General features: G+C 40.4%; 1 protein-coding gene across 4 annotated transcripts in view; it reads left to right on the forward strand.

Annotated features, from left to right (window-relative positions):
• The window catches only part of CPEB3 (cytoplasmic polyadenylation element binding protein 3), a 204,398-nt gene extending 192,079 nt beyond the window's left edge, over positions 1-12,319 (forward strand). For all 4 annotated transcript variants that reach the window (XM_070363675.1, XM_070363676.1, XM_070363673.1 and 1 more), the window contains exon 10: positions 8,529-12,319. In XM_070363675.1, the coding sequence (XP_070219776.1) occupies positions 8,529-8,756 (228 nt within the window). In that variant the 3' untranslated portion in view covers positions 8,757-12,319. The remainder of the gene's footprint in view (positions 1-8,528) is intronic.
• Positions 12,320-13,578: the final 1,259 nt, after the last annotated feature.

Genomic DNA, 13,578 nt, shown 5'->3' on the forward strand with positions numbered 1-13,578 from the left:
CTTCCCTGGTGGCTCAGTGGTAAAGAATCTGCCTACAATGCAGGAGATGCAGGTTCTATCCCTGGATCAGGAAGATCTTCCCTGGAGAAGGAAATGGCAAGCTACTCCAGTATTCTTGCCTGGAAAATCCTGTAGACAGAGGACCCTGATGGGCTACAGTCCATGGGGTTGCAAAAGAGTTGGACCCAACTTAGCGACTAAACTACCACCTATTCCTTGCATGCTACTGTATTAAGAATTGAAATAGTCTCCTAGGTATAAAAGCCCCTCTGTGTCCCCTGTTTCTTGTTTGTAGAAAGAGGCTTTAGTCTCCTAGGCCTTCCCTGAGTTCCATGGAGCAGACTCAAGCAGTTACTAATTAGAGAAGTGAGGGAATGCAGTCAAGAAAGAGAAAGCAGTCAAGAAAGTACAGTTCAGTGATAAAACAGGGTCCTAGTTCCTCCTCAAGGGAAAGCACAACAATATGATGCATCTTCGAGTCGTTCAGCAAGAACTAAGACCTCCCCCACCCTGGCCCCGGCCCCCAGGTGGAGGATGGTGACTACATGCTGACCACAAGCTGGTTGGAGCCAAGTTGATAATTAAGACTCCTGAAACACCACCTTGTTACCTCACTACCGACCAACCAGAAAAAGGTCATGCCCCCTGCAGCCCTCACCTCAAATGTAACCTTTTAAAGCCCTTCCTTAAAAGCCATCAGAGAGTTCTGGTCTTTTCAGCATGAGCTTCCCATTCTCCTTGTTGGGCCCTGCAACAAACGCTTTACGTTCCTTCACCACAGCCTGGTGTCAGTGAATTGGCTTTGCTGTATGGTGGGCAGGCAGACCCAAGTTTGGTTCCATAACACTAGAATTTCTGAACGCTGAAGATAAAAAGAAAACATTGTATATTTCCATGTGAAAGAGCTAGTTACTGTCTCCTACAAACGGAAGAAAAAAGAAAACTGGCATCAGAGTTTTCATATGCAGCACTGGGAGCTTGAACATCAAGGAATACTGTCAATCAGTCTGAGATAAAAGGATAAGACCCCCAAATCCTTTATCTAGCAAGATATCATTTCTTTGTCAGGAGACTTGTAAGTTTTTAAAATTTGGAAATCCAATAAAGGAAAGGACTGTAACCTTGGGGGAAAAAAAGAAGACTTAGAAGAACATTAGCAGCTTTATGCTATTCTAGGAAAAAAGGGAGAAAATAGTCACAGTTTGAACAAAAATTGTAAATTGTTTGTAATGAAACAAACCATAAAGATAGGATCCACATAAAGAAATACTTAAATGTAGAAAATTGATGATACTCTTATAAAAAAGATTAGAAACCTAGACGCTTCAGAAGGAAATAAATATATTAGACTATGTAAAAATAAAATACATTTAAATGGCAAAGATGCCTTGAAAAAAGTCAACAGGCAAATTACGGATCTGGAAAAAAAATTAACAGATATATACCATACAAAGAACTCTAATAAATTGGCAAGAAAAAGACATACAACATAGTGGTATACTGGATAAAAGATAATTCACATTAAGATTTCATAGGCAATCCGCCGAAAAAGATGTTCAGGTTTCTTTGTAGTCAGGAAGAAGAAAATTAATGTCATTTTATTCTCATCTGGAGACCATTTAAAAGAGGTGATAACTACTTATCATTTGCTGATAGAAATGTGAATTGCTACAACCCTTTAAAGAGGCAAACTAGCAAATTCTTCAAAATGTTTCAAATTCTTCAAAATACTCATTTTGAAGAGTATTGGGTACTCTTTGACCCAATAATCCTACTGCTGGTTGCCATTAATGACATAATCCCAATGCTTAGAAGTAAAACCACAGATATGAGAACATATCAAAGGTATGTTTATTGCAGAATTGCCAATAGAAGCAAAAATCTAAAAAAACAAAGTAACCGTACACATATGGGTATTACACAGCTGGACTTGGATCCCCTCACCCATGGCAAAGTAAAGCCATTTCATTGATGCTGGCTTATAGTGAAGTGTTTATTGCAGGACCAGTAAAGGAGAATGGGCAGTTCATGCTCCAAAGACCTGAACTCCCTATGGCTTTCAGGGAAGGGCTTTCTTTGAAAGGCAGCATTTGGGGTGAGGGTTGCAGGGGACATGACTTTCTCCTGGTTGGTTGGTGATGAGGTAACAGGGTGGTGTCTCAAGAATCTTAATCATTAACCTTCTAGTTCCAACCAGTCTGGGGTCTGTATGCTTATGGTCAGCATGTAGTCACCACCTTCCTCCTGGCTGAGGGTCTTAGTTCCTGCAGAATAGCTCAAAGATACGTGTCAAATTGTCATGAATTTCTCTTAAGGAGGAACTGGGACTCTTACTTCTTGACTGTTTTTTCTTTGTTTCTGTATTTCCTCACTCCCCTAATTAGTAACTGCTTGAATCTGTTCTTTGGAGCTTTGGGAAGGAGACTAAAGCCTTTTTCTACAAACAAGAAACAAGGAACACAGAGAGGCTTTTTCACCAAGAGAGCCCCAGACCGTCCTGCTCCATTGCAGTTCCCCCTTTTGTTTGTTTGTTTTTTTTTTTGATACTCCTCCATCCTGAGAGGAACAGGGGTTAGGACAGGAAAGAATATAAAGTTAAAAAATATATATATAAAGTTTTAGATAGAGAGGATAATCATAACTGGACAGGGGGAGTAGGTTTTAGGGGAACTTGGTTTCAATATCTGGGATACACCTCGGGGTGTGTATTTTCCAGACTGGAACTGGTGGAGTTTTTGATATGCAATTCCAGGACTCTAGTCATCTAATTACATTTCCTCACTTTTTCCCCCTTCTTGTTATGTAGGTTTATTTAAGTTATGTAGGTTTTGTTATTAGGTTCTCCTGGATCTATTCTCAAATTCTTCTTTTTTTTTTTCCCTCATCTTCAAATTATTTTTTTCCCAGAACTTTGAAGTATTTATACCCCCTTGATCTTCTAGCCCACTAAAGTGAATCTCAACGATGTTATCCTCTCTTCAGTTCATCTGATAATTAGTCAAAAAGTCACAGTTTTGATGTATTTATTTATAATGTCTTAATAATTTTTATTTTTAATGTCTTAATAATAGACATTTAATAATATTTTATATATAATTTTTTACAATAATTTTTTACAATACAATTTTTACAATAATATTTTATATAAATAAAATAACCTTTATTTATAATGTCTTAATAATAAAAGAGTGTTGTTCCATCACAGTCATGTCTGACTCTTTGAGACCCCATGAACTGCAGCACACCAGGCTTCTTTGTCCTTCGAGAATAGTGTAGTGAACCCCATCATAGAGTTCGAACAGTTATCAACATACAAGGTTCCTGTCATTCAGTTTGAATCATTATCGACTTGTGACCAGTCTTGTTTCATCTACACCTCTGCCCACTTTCCCACCTTCACTCAGGATTATTTTGAAGCAGATCCCAGAGATCATATAATTTTTCATACTGAAATAATTCAGTATGTAACTCTAAAAAGTTCTCTAAAAAACAAAACTAGAGTACAAGGTTTCCTTTGGGTGGTGAAAGTGTTTTGGAACCATACAAAGGTGGTGGTTACACAACATTGTGAATGTATTGAATGCCCCTAGACTGTTCACTTTGAAATGGTTAATTCTTTATGACTTTAACCTCAATTTAAAAAAAATTAAGCTCTTAAAAATAACTGAAGGACAGAAGCCCCGTATAACCACAATGTCACTTATACACCTGAACAAAAGTAACATTAATGTATACATATGAAAAACTGGAAAGTGCCCTCACTTAAGTATTCTCCTTAAATACTCGTCATGTGTGTATATATTACAAAGGGCTGTCGTCCCATTCACCTCAGGCAGCTTTTTTTTTTTTTTTGCTGAGTGTGAATTCTCTTTGTTCAGACCTCCTCTCTCTTACTGCTGGATCCTCTTTCTGGGCTTTTTGGGGCTCAGATCTGGTTGCTGGAGCACCCTGAGTGCAGGTGTCTACCTGGTGATAGAAACAGAGCAGCCCTCAGCTCTTGGACCGCAGGTGGAGAAGCTGACTACTTCCAATTCCTGGCACGCCTTGCCTATGAGTAGTCCTCCCACCTCGGACAAAGGGCACTCAGTCCATCCCTTCGCTCCTTCTTGGCCTCCAAGTGCAGGGAGCTCAGTCCAGCTCATATATACTCTAATGAGCCTGCAGCTCCCTTCCCCCAGGAGCCCGCTGTCTCTGCAGACCACATGCTTCCACAGATCTGCCACCATCCTGTCTTGCTCCAGGACTCTGTCCTCAAGGTGCTTGAAGATAAGGAAAGATGCTGACCAAGGCAGGACTATAGATAGGAAATGCCAGAGGAGCAAAATGGAGTATTAAGTTCAAAGGAGGAAGGAGGAGTTCCCTGTGGGACAGAAATAGCTAAGGAAGGTCAGCCTATAGTTAATTTTTAACAAGCTTGCTGCGACCATTCAATGGGTAAAGAATAGTCTCTTCAACAAATGGTCCTGGGGCACCTGAATGTCCACATGCTAAAGAATGAAGTTGGGCCCTGGTCTCATACTGTATACAAAATTAATTCAAAATCGATTAACCTAAATATGGGAGCTAAAACCATTAAATTCTTAGAAGAAAACATAGGGGCAGATCTTCCTGACCTTGGATTTGGCAATGGATTCTTAGCTATGACATCAGCAGACGAATGGATAAGAAAGCTGTGGTGCATATACACAATGGAGTATTACTCAGCCATTAAAAAGAATACATTTGAATCAGTTCTAATGAGGTGGTTGACACTGGAGCCGATTATACAGAGTGAAGTAAGCCAGAAAGAAAAACACCAATACAGTATACTAACGCATATATATGAAATTTAGAAAGATGGTAACGATAACCCTGTATGTGAGACAGCAAAAGAGACACAGATGTATAGAACAGTCTTTTGGACTCTGTGGCGGGGGGGTGGGTATGATTTGGGAGAATGGCATTGAAACATGTATAATATCATATAAGAAATGAATCGCCAGTCCAGGTTTGATGCAGGATACAGGATGCTTGGGGCTGGTGCACTGGGATGACCCAGAGGGATGGTATGGGGAGAGAGGTGGGAGGGGGGTTCAGGATTGGGAACATGTGTACACCCATGGCAGATTCATGTTGATGTATGGCAAAACCAGTACAATATTGTAAAGTAATTAGCCTGTAATTAAATAAATTTTAAAAAGGGGCGGGGGGACCTATCCTGTAAAGATTAATTCTAAAAAAAAAAAAAGAAGAACAGCAAAAGAAAAAAAAATTGGATGTCAAAATTAAACTTTTTAGTTTAATTAAAGAATGTTTTCAAAAAAGTGAAGTACAACCTACAAAATAGAAGAAAATATTTGCAAACCATATATCTGATAGGGCCTTCCCTACTGGTCCAGTGGTTGAGAATCTGCCTTCCAATGAGGGGACACAGGTTTGATCCCTGGTCAGGGAACTAAGATCCCACATGCTTTGGGGTAACGAGGCCCACATGCTGCAGCCACTGAGCCATGTGCTCTAGAGCCTGAGCACTACAACTGGAGAAGCCTGTGCGCCACGGTGAAGACCCAGCACAGCCCCCTTCCCCCACAATCATGTTTGATAAAAGTCTAGTGTCTAGCACTTATAAAGAAACTCTTTCAGCTCAACAATCCAATTTTTAAAACAGGCAAAGGGCTTGAATAGACCTTTCTTCAAATGTGTAAAATGCCAACAAGAATATGAAAAGATGCTCAGCATCATTATTCAGTAGGGAAATGCAAATCAAAACCACAGTGAGACACCTCTTCACACCTCTTTTGTGATAACTTTAATCACAAAGATGGAAAACAGCAAGTGTTGGTTGAGTATACAGGAAAATTGAAACCCTCGTACATTGTTGGTGGGAATGTAAAATGGTACAGCTGCTGTGGAAAACAATTTAGCAGTTGCTCAAAAAGCTAATCATAGAGTTGCCATACGCCCCAGCAGATCAACTCCTAAGTACATACTGAAAACAATTGAAAACAAGTATTCAAATAAACATATATATACATATGTTCATAGCAGCATCATTCAAGACAGCCAAAAGGTGGAAGCAACCCAAATGTCCTTCGATGAATGCATAACAAAACATTATGTATATATCTACATACACATATATCCACACACAGTGGAATATTATTCAGTCATAAAAAGGAATGGAATATTGCTGCATGCTACAACATGCATAAATCCCAAAACATTATGATAAGTTAAAGAAGCCAGACACAAAATGTCACAGTTTTGTGATTCCATTTTTATAAAATATCCAAAATAGGTAAGTTGGCAGAGACAGAAAGCAGAGAGGTTGTCACCAGGGGCTGGGGAGGGAGAGAAGGTTGGGGTAACTGCTTAGTGGGCTATAGGCTTCCTTTCCGGGTGATGAAATGTTTGGGGACTAAGTAGAGGTGGTGGTTGTCCAACGTTGTGAATGTAATCAAAGCCAGTGCATCGTTCACTCTAAGATCGTTAATTTTATGTTAAGAAAGAAAGAGAAAGGAAAGACTGGACTTCATTGGGTATGTGAAATTGTTGGGTGGGTTGAGCACTTAACCGGGAAAGAAAGCATGGATAAAATAGAGAGCAGGTTGCGTTGGAGTTGGGAACTAGTTGGGAGGGAGACGGGCAGATCACGAAGGCTGTGGCTTACCCTGGAGTCGCAGGGGATGGGGAGCAGCTGTTACACGGAGGCAGCTGGGCTACTCTTGAAGGCAGGGGAGAAGCTGAAGGGCTTTTGACTAGATGAGGGACAGCGAGAAGGCAGATGATTCAAATGCTCACGTGGGCACAGGAGAGTTGAACCAGAGAAGGCCTGGAGCTTGGTGGCCAGTGCCCAGGTCATTGGCATTGGGCACATCAGATGCCTGTTGCGGGTGGGACTGGAGCGGAAGCAGGAGTGACAGTGATGCTTACCTAGGGCTTATGCCATGCCAGGCACTGTTCTGTGTGCTTGATGTGGTTCAGCTCACTTGCTCCTCACAGGAGCTCTTCTCCTCCAGGGTACAGATGAGGAAACAGAGGCCCAGAGTGCCTGAGTGGCCTGCACAGCTAGTAATGTGGCCTAGATCTGAACCAGACAGATGACCTCAGAGCCACGACAGTTTTAATTATGATGGAGAGATGAATGTGAGATTTTTTTTTTGAAGCCCACTCTTTAAGCTGTCAGGTTGACGAGGGGAAGAGAAGGGAACTGGAGCCAGAGTGAATCCCCCTGGGTAACCACAGGGCTGGGACAGGTCATCTCCAGTGGGCCTTCGAGCAAAAGTCTCTGGCTGGCTGAGGACCGATGACTTGAGCTCATGGTTAGAGACAGAACTCCAGAGAAGGCCGGTGGAGGGGCGTTTAGAAGAGAAGGACCAGGAACACAAGAATCCAGTCCCAGCAGCCCTCACGTCCCCGCTCATCCCACCCTGTCCCCTGCAGCCTCAGGGTACCCTGCCCCAGACCCTGCTGGAACCTCCTGGCTGTGTTCCTGGTCAAGGCAGCTTGACCCGTCAGGCAGTTGGCTCATATCAGAAAAAACATGGGTCCCTGTCTCCACAGCCCCAGTGGCCACGGAGCTTGCTTGCTCTTGCCCAGAATGGCTCTGAGGTTGGCGTGAGAAGGAGCCTGATCGCACAGAGACTTACCTCCTTCCTACTGATTTCTAACATTCACCATGAAAACACGAATGGCATTCTCTGTCTGAGGTTCTAGGAAGAGAACATGGGGGAAAACTGGGGTGACTTTTGTCCTTCCTCTCTTCTGGTTTTTATATAATATAGCATTGCTTCATTTAGAATAAAATGCCCCCTGCAGGACTGTGCTGAAAAGTCCTCTATTGAAGCTTCCAGTCTTGGAGGGAGATTAAGGCAATAAAATCTAAAACTAAAACAGCCTCAATCATTATAGTAGTTTCTTAATATCCCCCTTGTCCTCCTTTCCCTCTGGTCCATTGTAAACAGTACTGAGAGAGGTTAGTGTTTTGAAAGCTTGTGTTTAAAATGTCAAAGCCCAGAGCCCTGTTGGTCACCCTTTAGCTGGGTTTGCCGGCCTTGAGGGGGACTTCCCCTCCACCCAGCTCCTGCCATTTGCCTGCTTTGGGGCTTTGTCCTCTCTGGTTCCTCTCCCTGAAACACTGTTGCCTGTCACACATTGCCAGGTGCTGCCGGCCTTCAGGATTCAGCTCATGTGCTTTTCCACACACTTCCTCTCAATCCTCACCAGCACTCTGATGCAGACCCTGTAATGCCCATACAGATACACAGATATGTGTGTGTCTGTGTATCACTGTTAAACCTACTTTACAGACCCACAGATGGAGCCAACAGGAGCACGGAGAGAGGTTAAGAATTTACCTGTCATCACACAACTAGCACATCAAGGAGCAGATCCCAAAGCGCATACACTCAGCCACTGCTGATAACCAGCTGAGTTCAACACTGAGCCTGACTGAGACATATTAAGCTACGTTATAAGCTCTCGAGGGGAAGAAATGTGAGGAAGCTTTTCTAAAATCTTTTTTTCCTGTCTTTCCTCTTTGGGTCCAGGTGGAAGTGAAGCCATATGTGCTGGATGATCAGATGTGTGATGAGTGCCAGGGCACACGCTGTGGTGGGAAGTTTGCCCCGTTCTTCTGTGCCAACGTCACCTGTCTGCAGTATTACTGCGAATACTGCTGGGCGAGCATACATTCCCGCGCCGGGCGGGAATTCCACAAACCGCTGGTGAAGGAGGGAGGCGACCGCCCTCGCCACGTTCCGTTCCGCTGGAGCTGAGCCCAGGGCAGACCCAGCCACAAGTACTGGAGTAGATAACAAGGAGGGAAAAGAGAGGGCACTGCCTCAGGGCTTACAGTGTTCTGGAAATCTGTGCATTTGTTCTCGATTTTTAAAGAAGAAATGGGTCTTTTTATTCTTATTTACAGTCACATTACTGAACTCAGTGTCCAGTATAACGCAGAATTGCAGAGTGTAACGGTACTGATTTGCACTTTGACTCTCACCTTTGTCTGCTTGGTACCTTGATTCCTTACACCTGATTTGTCACTTGTAGACTGCCATTCTCATCAGCGGCCATCAGGTTGATGTCTGTGGTTTTTTGTTTGTCTGTTGTTGTTGTGTTGTTGTTGTTGTTGTTCTGATCGTTTTTGAACTGGAGCATGCACTTATTTTCAGAAACTTAGAGAATCGCCCCTAGGAGAAGACTTACCAAAGGTAATACTCGTGAGTAGGTGGCAGATGTAGCAAAAACTTCACAACAATTCAGCAATCATTAGTTGGGGTCATTTAGAGTAAGGATAACCCTTAATGAAAATAAGCCTTTAGTTGCTCTCTGTTTTGACATGTAAGGATACCTCATAAGCTGAATCTTTATTTTTCCTTCATGTTTGATTTTTGTTTTGCTGAGGATTTTGGTTAGATCTTTTAGTGTTATGTAAATTTATGCTGCAATAGCTTTTGCTGCTATTAAAATGGTATTATTAATACCATAATACTCTATTCAGGCTAAGGTATCAATTACAAAAAACCCAACAACACACTTTTGTGATTTAGGGATAGAATCAGCTGCCGAAAGGAGATCAGAATAGACTTGAGAAAGCTTCAAAGGAAGGTCACTATTTCTGACTGCATGTTTACTTAATCAGGTTGCTGCATGCAATAAATTTTATATCCGATGTCTAGTATAAAACCTTCCCACAATGCACAAATTAAGACTCTATATAAGCTATAAAATACTGATTTTTAAAGAAAAAATTTTTTTCATTCAAGGAAATGGTAATTGACTGGAGGAAGGCATGCCTCAATAAATGGAATGCTTCTGAAATTAGGAAGAGCCCATAACAGAATGACCTATATTACAACCAATATAAAACCTAGGTGTAGGATATTCTTAAAGCAAATTTGTGGATGGTAGATGAAGTACTTTGCGGTGCTCTGTTATATATTGTGCAATTTATTTTATATAGTAAAGTGATTATGTCTAACTGTGATCAAACTTTAACTGTTTAAAGCCTCTGTGTCAGACATTAACGAACTTGACAGTTCATAACTGGTATATTATTAACTAACACATGAGCTCTTAGTTACAATCTCCTAGTGCTTGCACCATTTTACATAGCTTCAGACCTTGTCCAGAAAACCAAAGAGCTCATCTTAGCTTACAAACACTAGGAATATATACAGTATATAGAGATAAGTTGTCAGTTGACAAACTAGGCACATTTTAAGAAAGTTGTGTGATCGTGATGCTAAAGAAATGTCTGGACAAACTAAGATGGCCTGAGCAGGGTTGGTTGTCTGGGTGAGAAATTAACTACTTAATTCCCTGGATTTATCCTGTAAAGCTTGAATAGAATTCAGACCTGCTAGTAGTACCATGGACATTTTTTTAGCATTCACTCTTGGGCTGCAGATAGTAATATATGAACACATAATGATTATGAGACTGTGTAAGTCTTTTTTTAAACCTTCTTCCTATGTTTTGGAATTCTGGGGACAATCGGACTGGATGTGACACTGCAGAATAGATGTAAGTCGCTGTTTATCTGCTGTGATGTCCTTGTACTGTCTCAAGTTAACAGCGCTTTGTTCTGTTTTGTTTCTTCAGTGTTTAGTTGCAATTACCAGCTCTCAAACTATAGTTTGTTTTCAAAAAGAAAAAAAAAACGAAATAGTTTTTTACTGGATTTAAATGCTGATTAGAATTCTCCCCCTTTGAGGTTACCTCTGGGCTTTTTGGTAATACTTGCTTTTCCCAGCCCAGCTGTGGTTTTCGTTTGTTTTTTTCTATGTTTGTGGTTTTTTTCGTCTGTACAAGAAATTTTGTTATGCACTACTACTTTTTGTATTCTAGACAGTTTTCAAAAGTTGGCTGAAGATTTTTTTGTTTGTTTGTTTTTAAGGAAAAAGGCATGCTTTCTGACTGACATGATCTTTTGCAATACCTCAATTTTGAAATATAGGAAAGAAAATGATATTTTCTAAGTAAGTTTATTCAGAAAAAATATATATTAATTTAATTCTGCAAGAAAAATGATTTAACAGATGGGTAACTTTATTTTTTTCATGCTTATTTGTGTTTTTGAAAATGAAGAAGTTAGAGCTTTATAACTATAATATTAAAGATCATATCTAACCTACAGAAATCTACCTAATTATGTGAAAGAAGCAAAACTTTTTGAAGAAGCACCCCTCTTTCATGTACTAAAGTAACACTGAGATTTAAAAAAAAAATGCTGGAAGATTGTACAGCATAAAGCTGACGTGAAGGCGAAAAAACATTGTCATGAAGAATAGGTTACAAAAAATAAACTCCATTTGGTGCTGAAAGTTGTGAATAGGTGGTGGAAACTACTTTCCCTTAATTTGTATATTTATAATCAAGCGTTGATTGTGCACGACTGACCAGGATTGTGAAAGAGTTCTTCTGTTTGTATTTTTTTAAAGAGAACTTTTTTTAGTTTATTAAATTATAACATGTTCCCTTTTGTTTTGTAAATAAATGTGCCCCCAAGTTGTTAATGTTATATTAAAAGAGAGGGTCCTTCGAAAAAAATTATTTTTTAAAAACACAGAGGTGTTCTGACCTGCAACTTAATGGGAAGCCCCCGGGTATCACAGGTCCTGCTGTGGCCTTTCCTTGATGTGACACTTGAACTAGTCGATTTTTTGAAGGCTATAACCTAACCTCGACTATTTGTTGTTATGTGCAATACTGTTTGTACTGTTTGTATAAAAAATAGAAAAAAAAAAGAAAAGAAAAAAGGCATAAATCTTTATTGCAGATTTATTTTCATTGCAAACTTTAGACATTGTGATTCACTGAAATCATTTTTCTACTGTCAAATATGTACCTTTTCTTCATGCTGGTATTTTTTCAATAGTAATGTAGCCTTTGTACTGAGACAAATTTTCATTGTTATTTTTAGAAAGATTTTTTGCTAAGAAAAAAATTAAACATATTTACATATTTTTCATTTTATTTCGTATTTTCTTTAAGGAGTGCTTTCTCAATCATTAATAGAGTTGTTTCTGGGAGGGACTTTCATATCTGGTCAATGTCATAATATTATTTTGTATTTTTACTTGGAATAAATTAATTTTATGATGCTAATTCTTTAAAAGTTTATTTTTTTCATTTTCAGTTATTTTTGAAGCTAAAACCTTTGTAATATTGTTACTAAAGTGTCTAGTTTTTTGAAATGCAAAGCTTTATGTATTAACTTGCTGATGTGGTTTACAATAGTGTGACAACGATGAAAATGGTTGGTTATGTAAAGTGATTGGAAAATGTAATGGATAATTGGGTAATAAAATGACAGAATGAGCAGAACATGTGAGATTTTGACAAGCCTTTTCCTTTATTACAGTGGTTTAGTGTAAGACTAGGGATGTCACAGTACAGTTCTCTGGGGATGTCACAGTGGATTTATACAACACCAGGTGCAGCCAGATCTGTGGCCCTGATGATGAAGTCACCCGTTACTGAGATACCACCAGGTTGAGAACCTGGCCAGGTCAACAGAGTGGTTCATTGCTTTCCCCCCTCTAACTCTTCATTCTGTTGTGTGTGTGAGAGAGAGAGAGAGAATCTGCCGCTGACCGCTGTCCACGTATGAGACAGCACCGTTCACCAGGCCACATCTTTGCCTTGTGTTCACAGTGGTGACGTCTGAGAGTGAGAGGAAGTCTCTGAGAGGACCAGCCCTCTGGGTGGCTAGACTTGGATCTCAGTGTCTTGCGCAAGTGGCCTCCCGAGCACATGGGTGGCCTGGCGAGGCGCACACTCGGAGGTCACCACTGTACACGGACAGCCTCAGGCTTCGTCCTTCTCCACTCCCCACCCCCCACCCCAGCCCTGCCTGCTCCCTGTTAATGGAGGCCCCTGTTTGTCCCTTATTGTGGCAACACATCCGGCCACTCTGAGCATGATCTGTCTGCCCTCCTGCTTCTTTTCCAGCACCCAAACTCACCTTGAAGCTGTGCTGTTAAGGCAGCGTGTCATTGTCATGGCACCTAAAATTAAACAAAAATCATACAACTGCAAAACTGGTGTTGCGTAAACAGAACATCCTATGACTTGCTCTAGACAGAGGGTGTGCTTCTCCCAGTCCTTGATGGCTTCCTCCAGGGCCCTTGTCAAGGAAGCATGGTTATCAATGACTCAGAGAAACACATGTCCAGAGTTGGCTCTTGGGTATGCTCTATGTATTCAGTTTTGTAAATAATATATAGATTAGATCAAGTTGTGATGTAAAATTTTAACAAATTGGATACTACTGGTTGGAATTTTACATTAACTACAAATAAGTGATTAGGAACAGAAGAAAAGAAATTGGAAAAATTTGCTTAGTGCTATAAAGATTATGCTTAGATTTCTGCCTATATCTTGTGTTTTATAGCTTGTTAGTGAGGCATGGGCTAATGCAGAATGTACTGCATTTATGCAATTAGCAAATAACTGCTAGTTTTCATTTTTATCTATTAGCAACAAAATGGCATTTAACTGGGTAAAGCTCCTACCTAAATATTTGAGTATTGTGACATCTCTACTTGCAAGGTTTGAGTGAAAGATTAGTCACAGATTAGTGAAAAACAG

This window comes from Bos mutus, chromosome 26, assembly GCF_027580195.1.
Source record: "Bos mutus isolate GX-2022 chromosome 26, NWIPB_WYAK_1.1, whole genome shotgun sequence".
NCBI lineage: Eukaryota > Metazoa > Chordata > Mammalia > Artiodactyla > Bovidae > Bos > Bos mutus.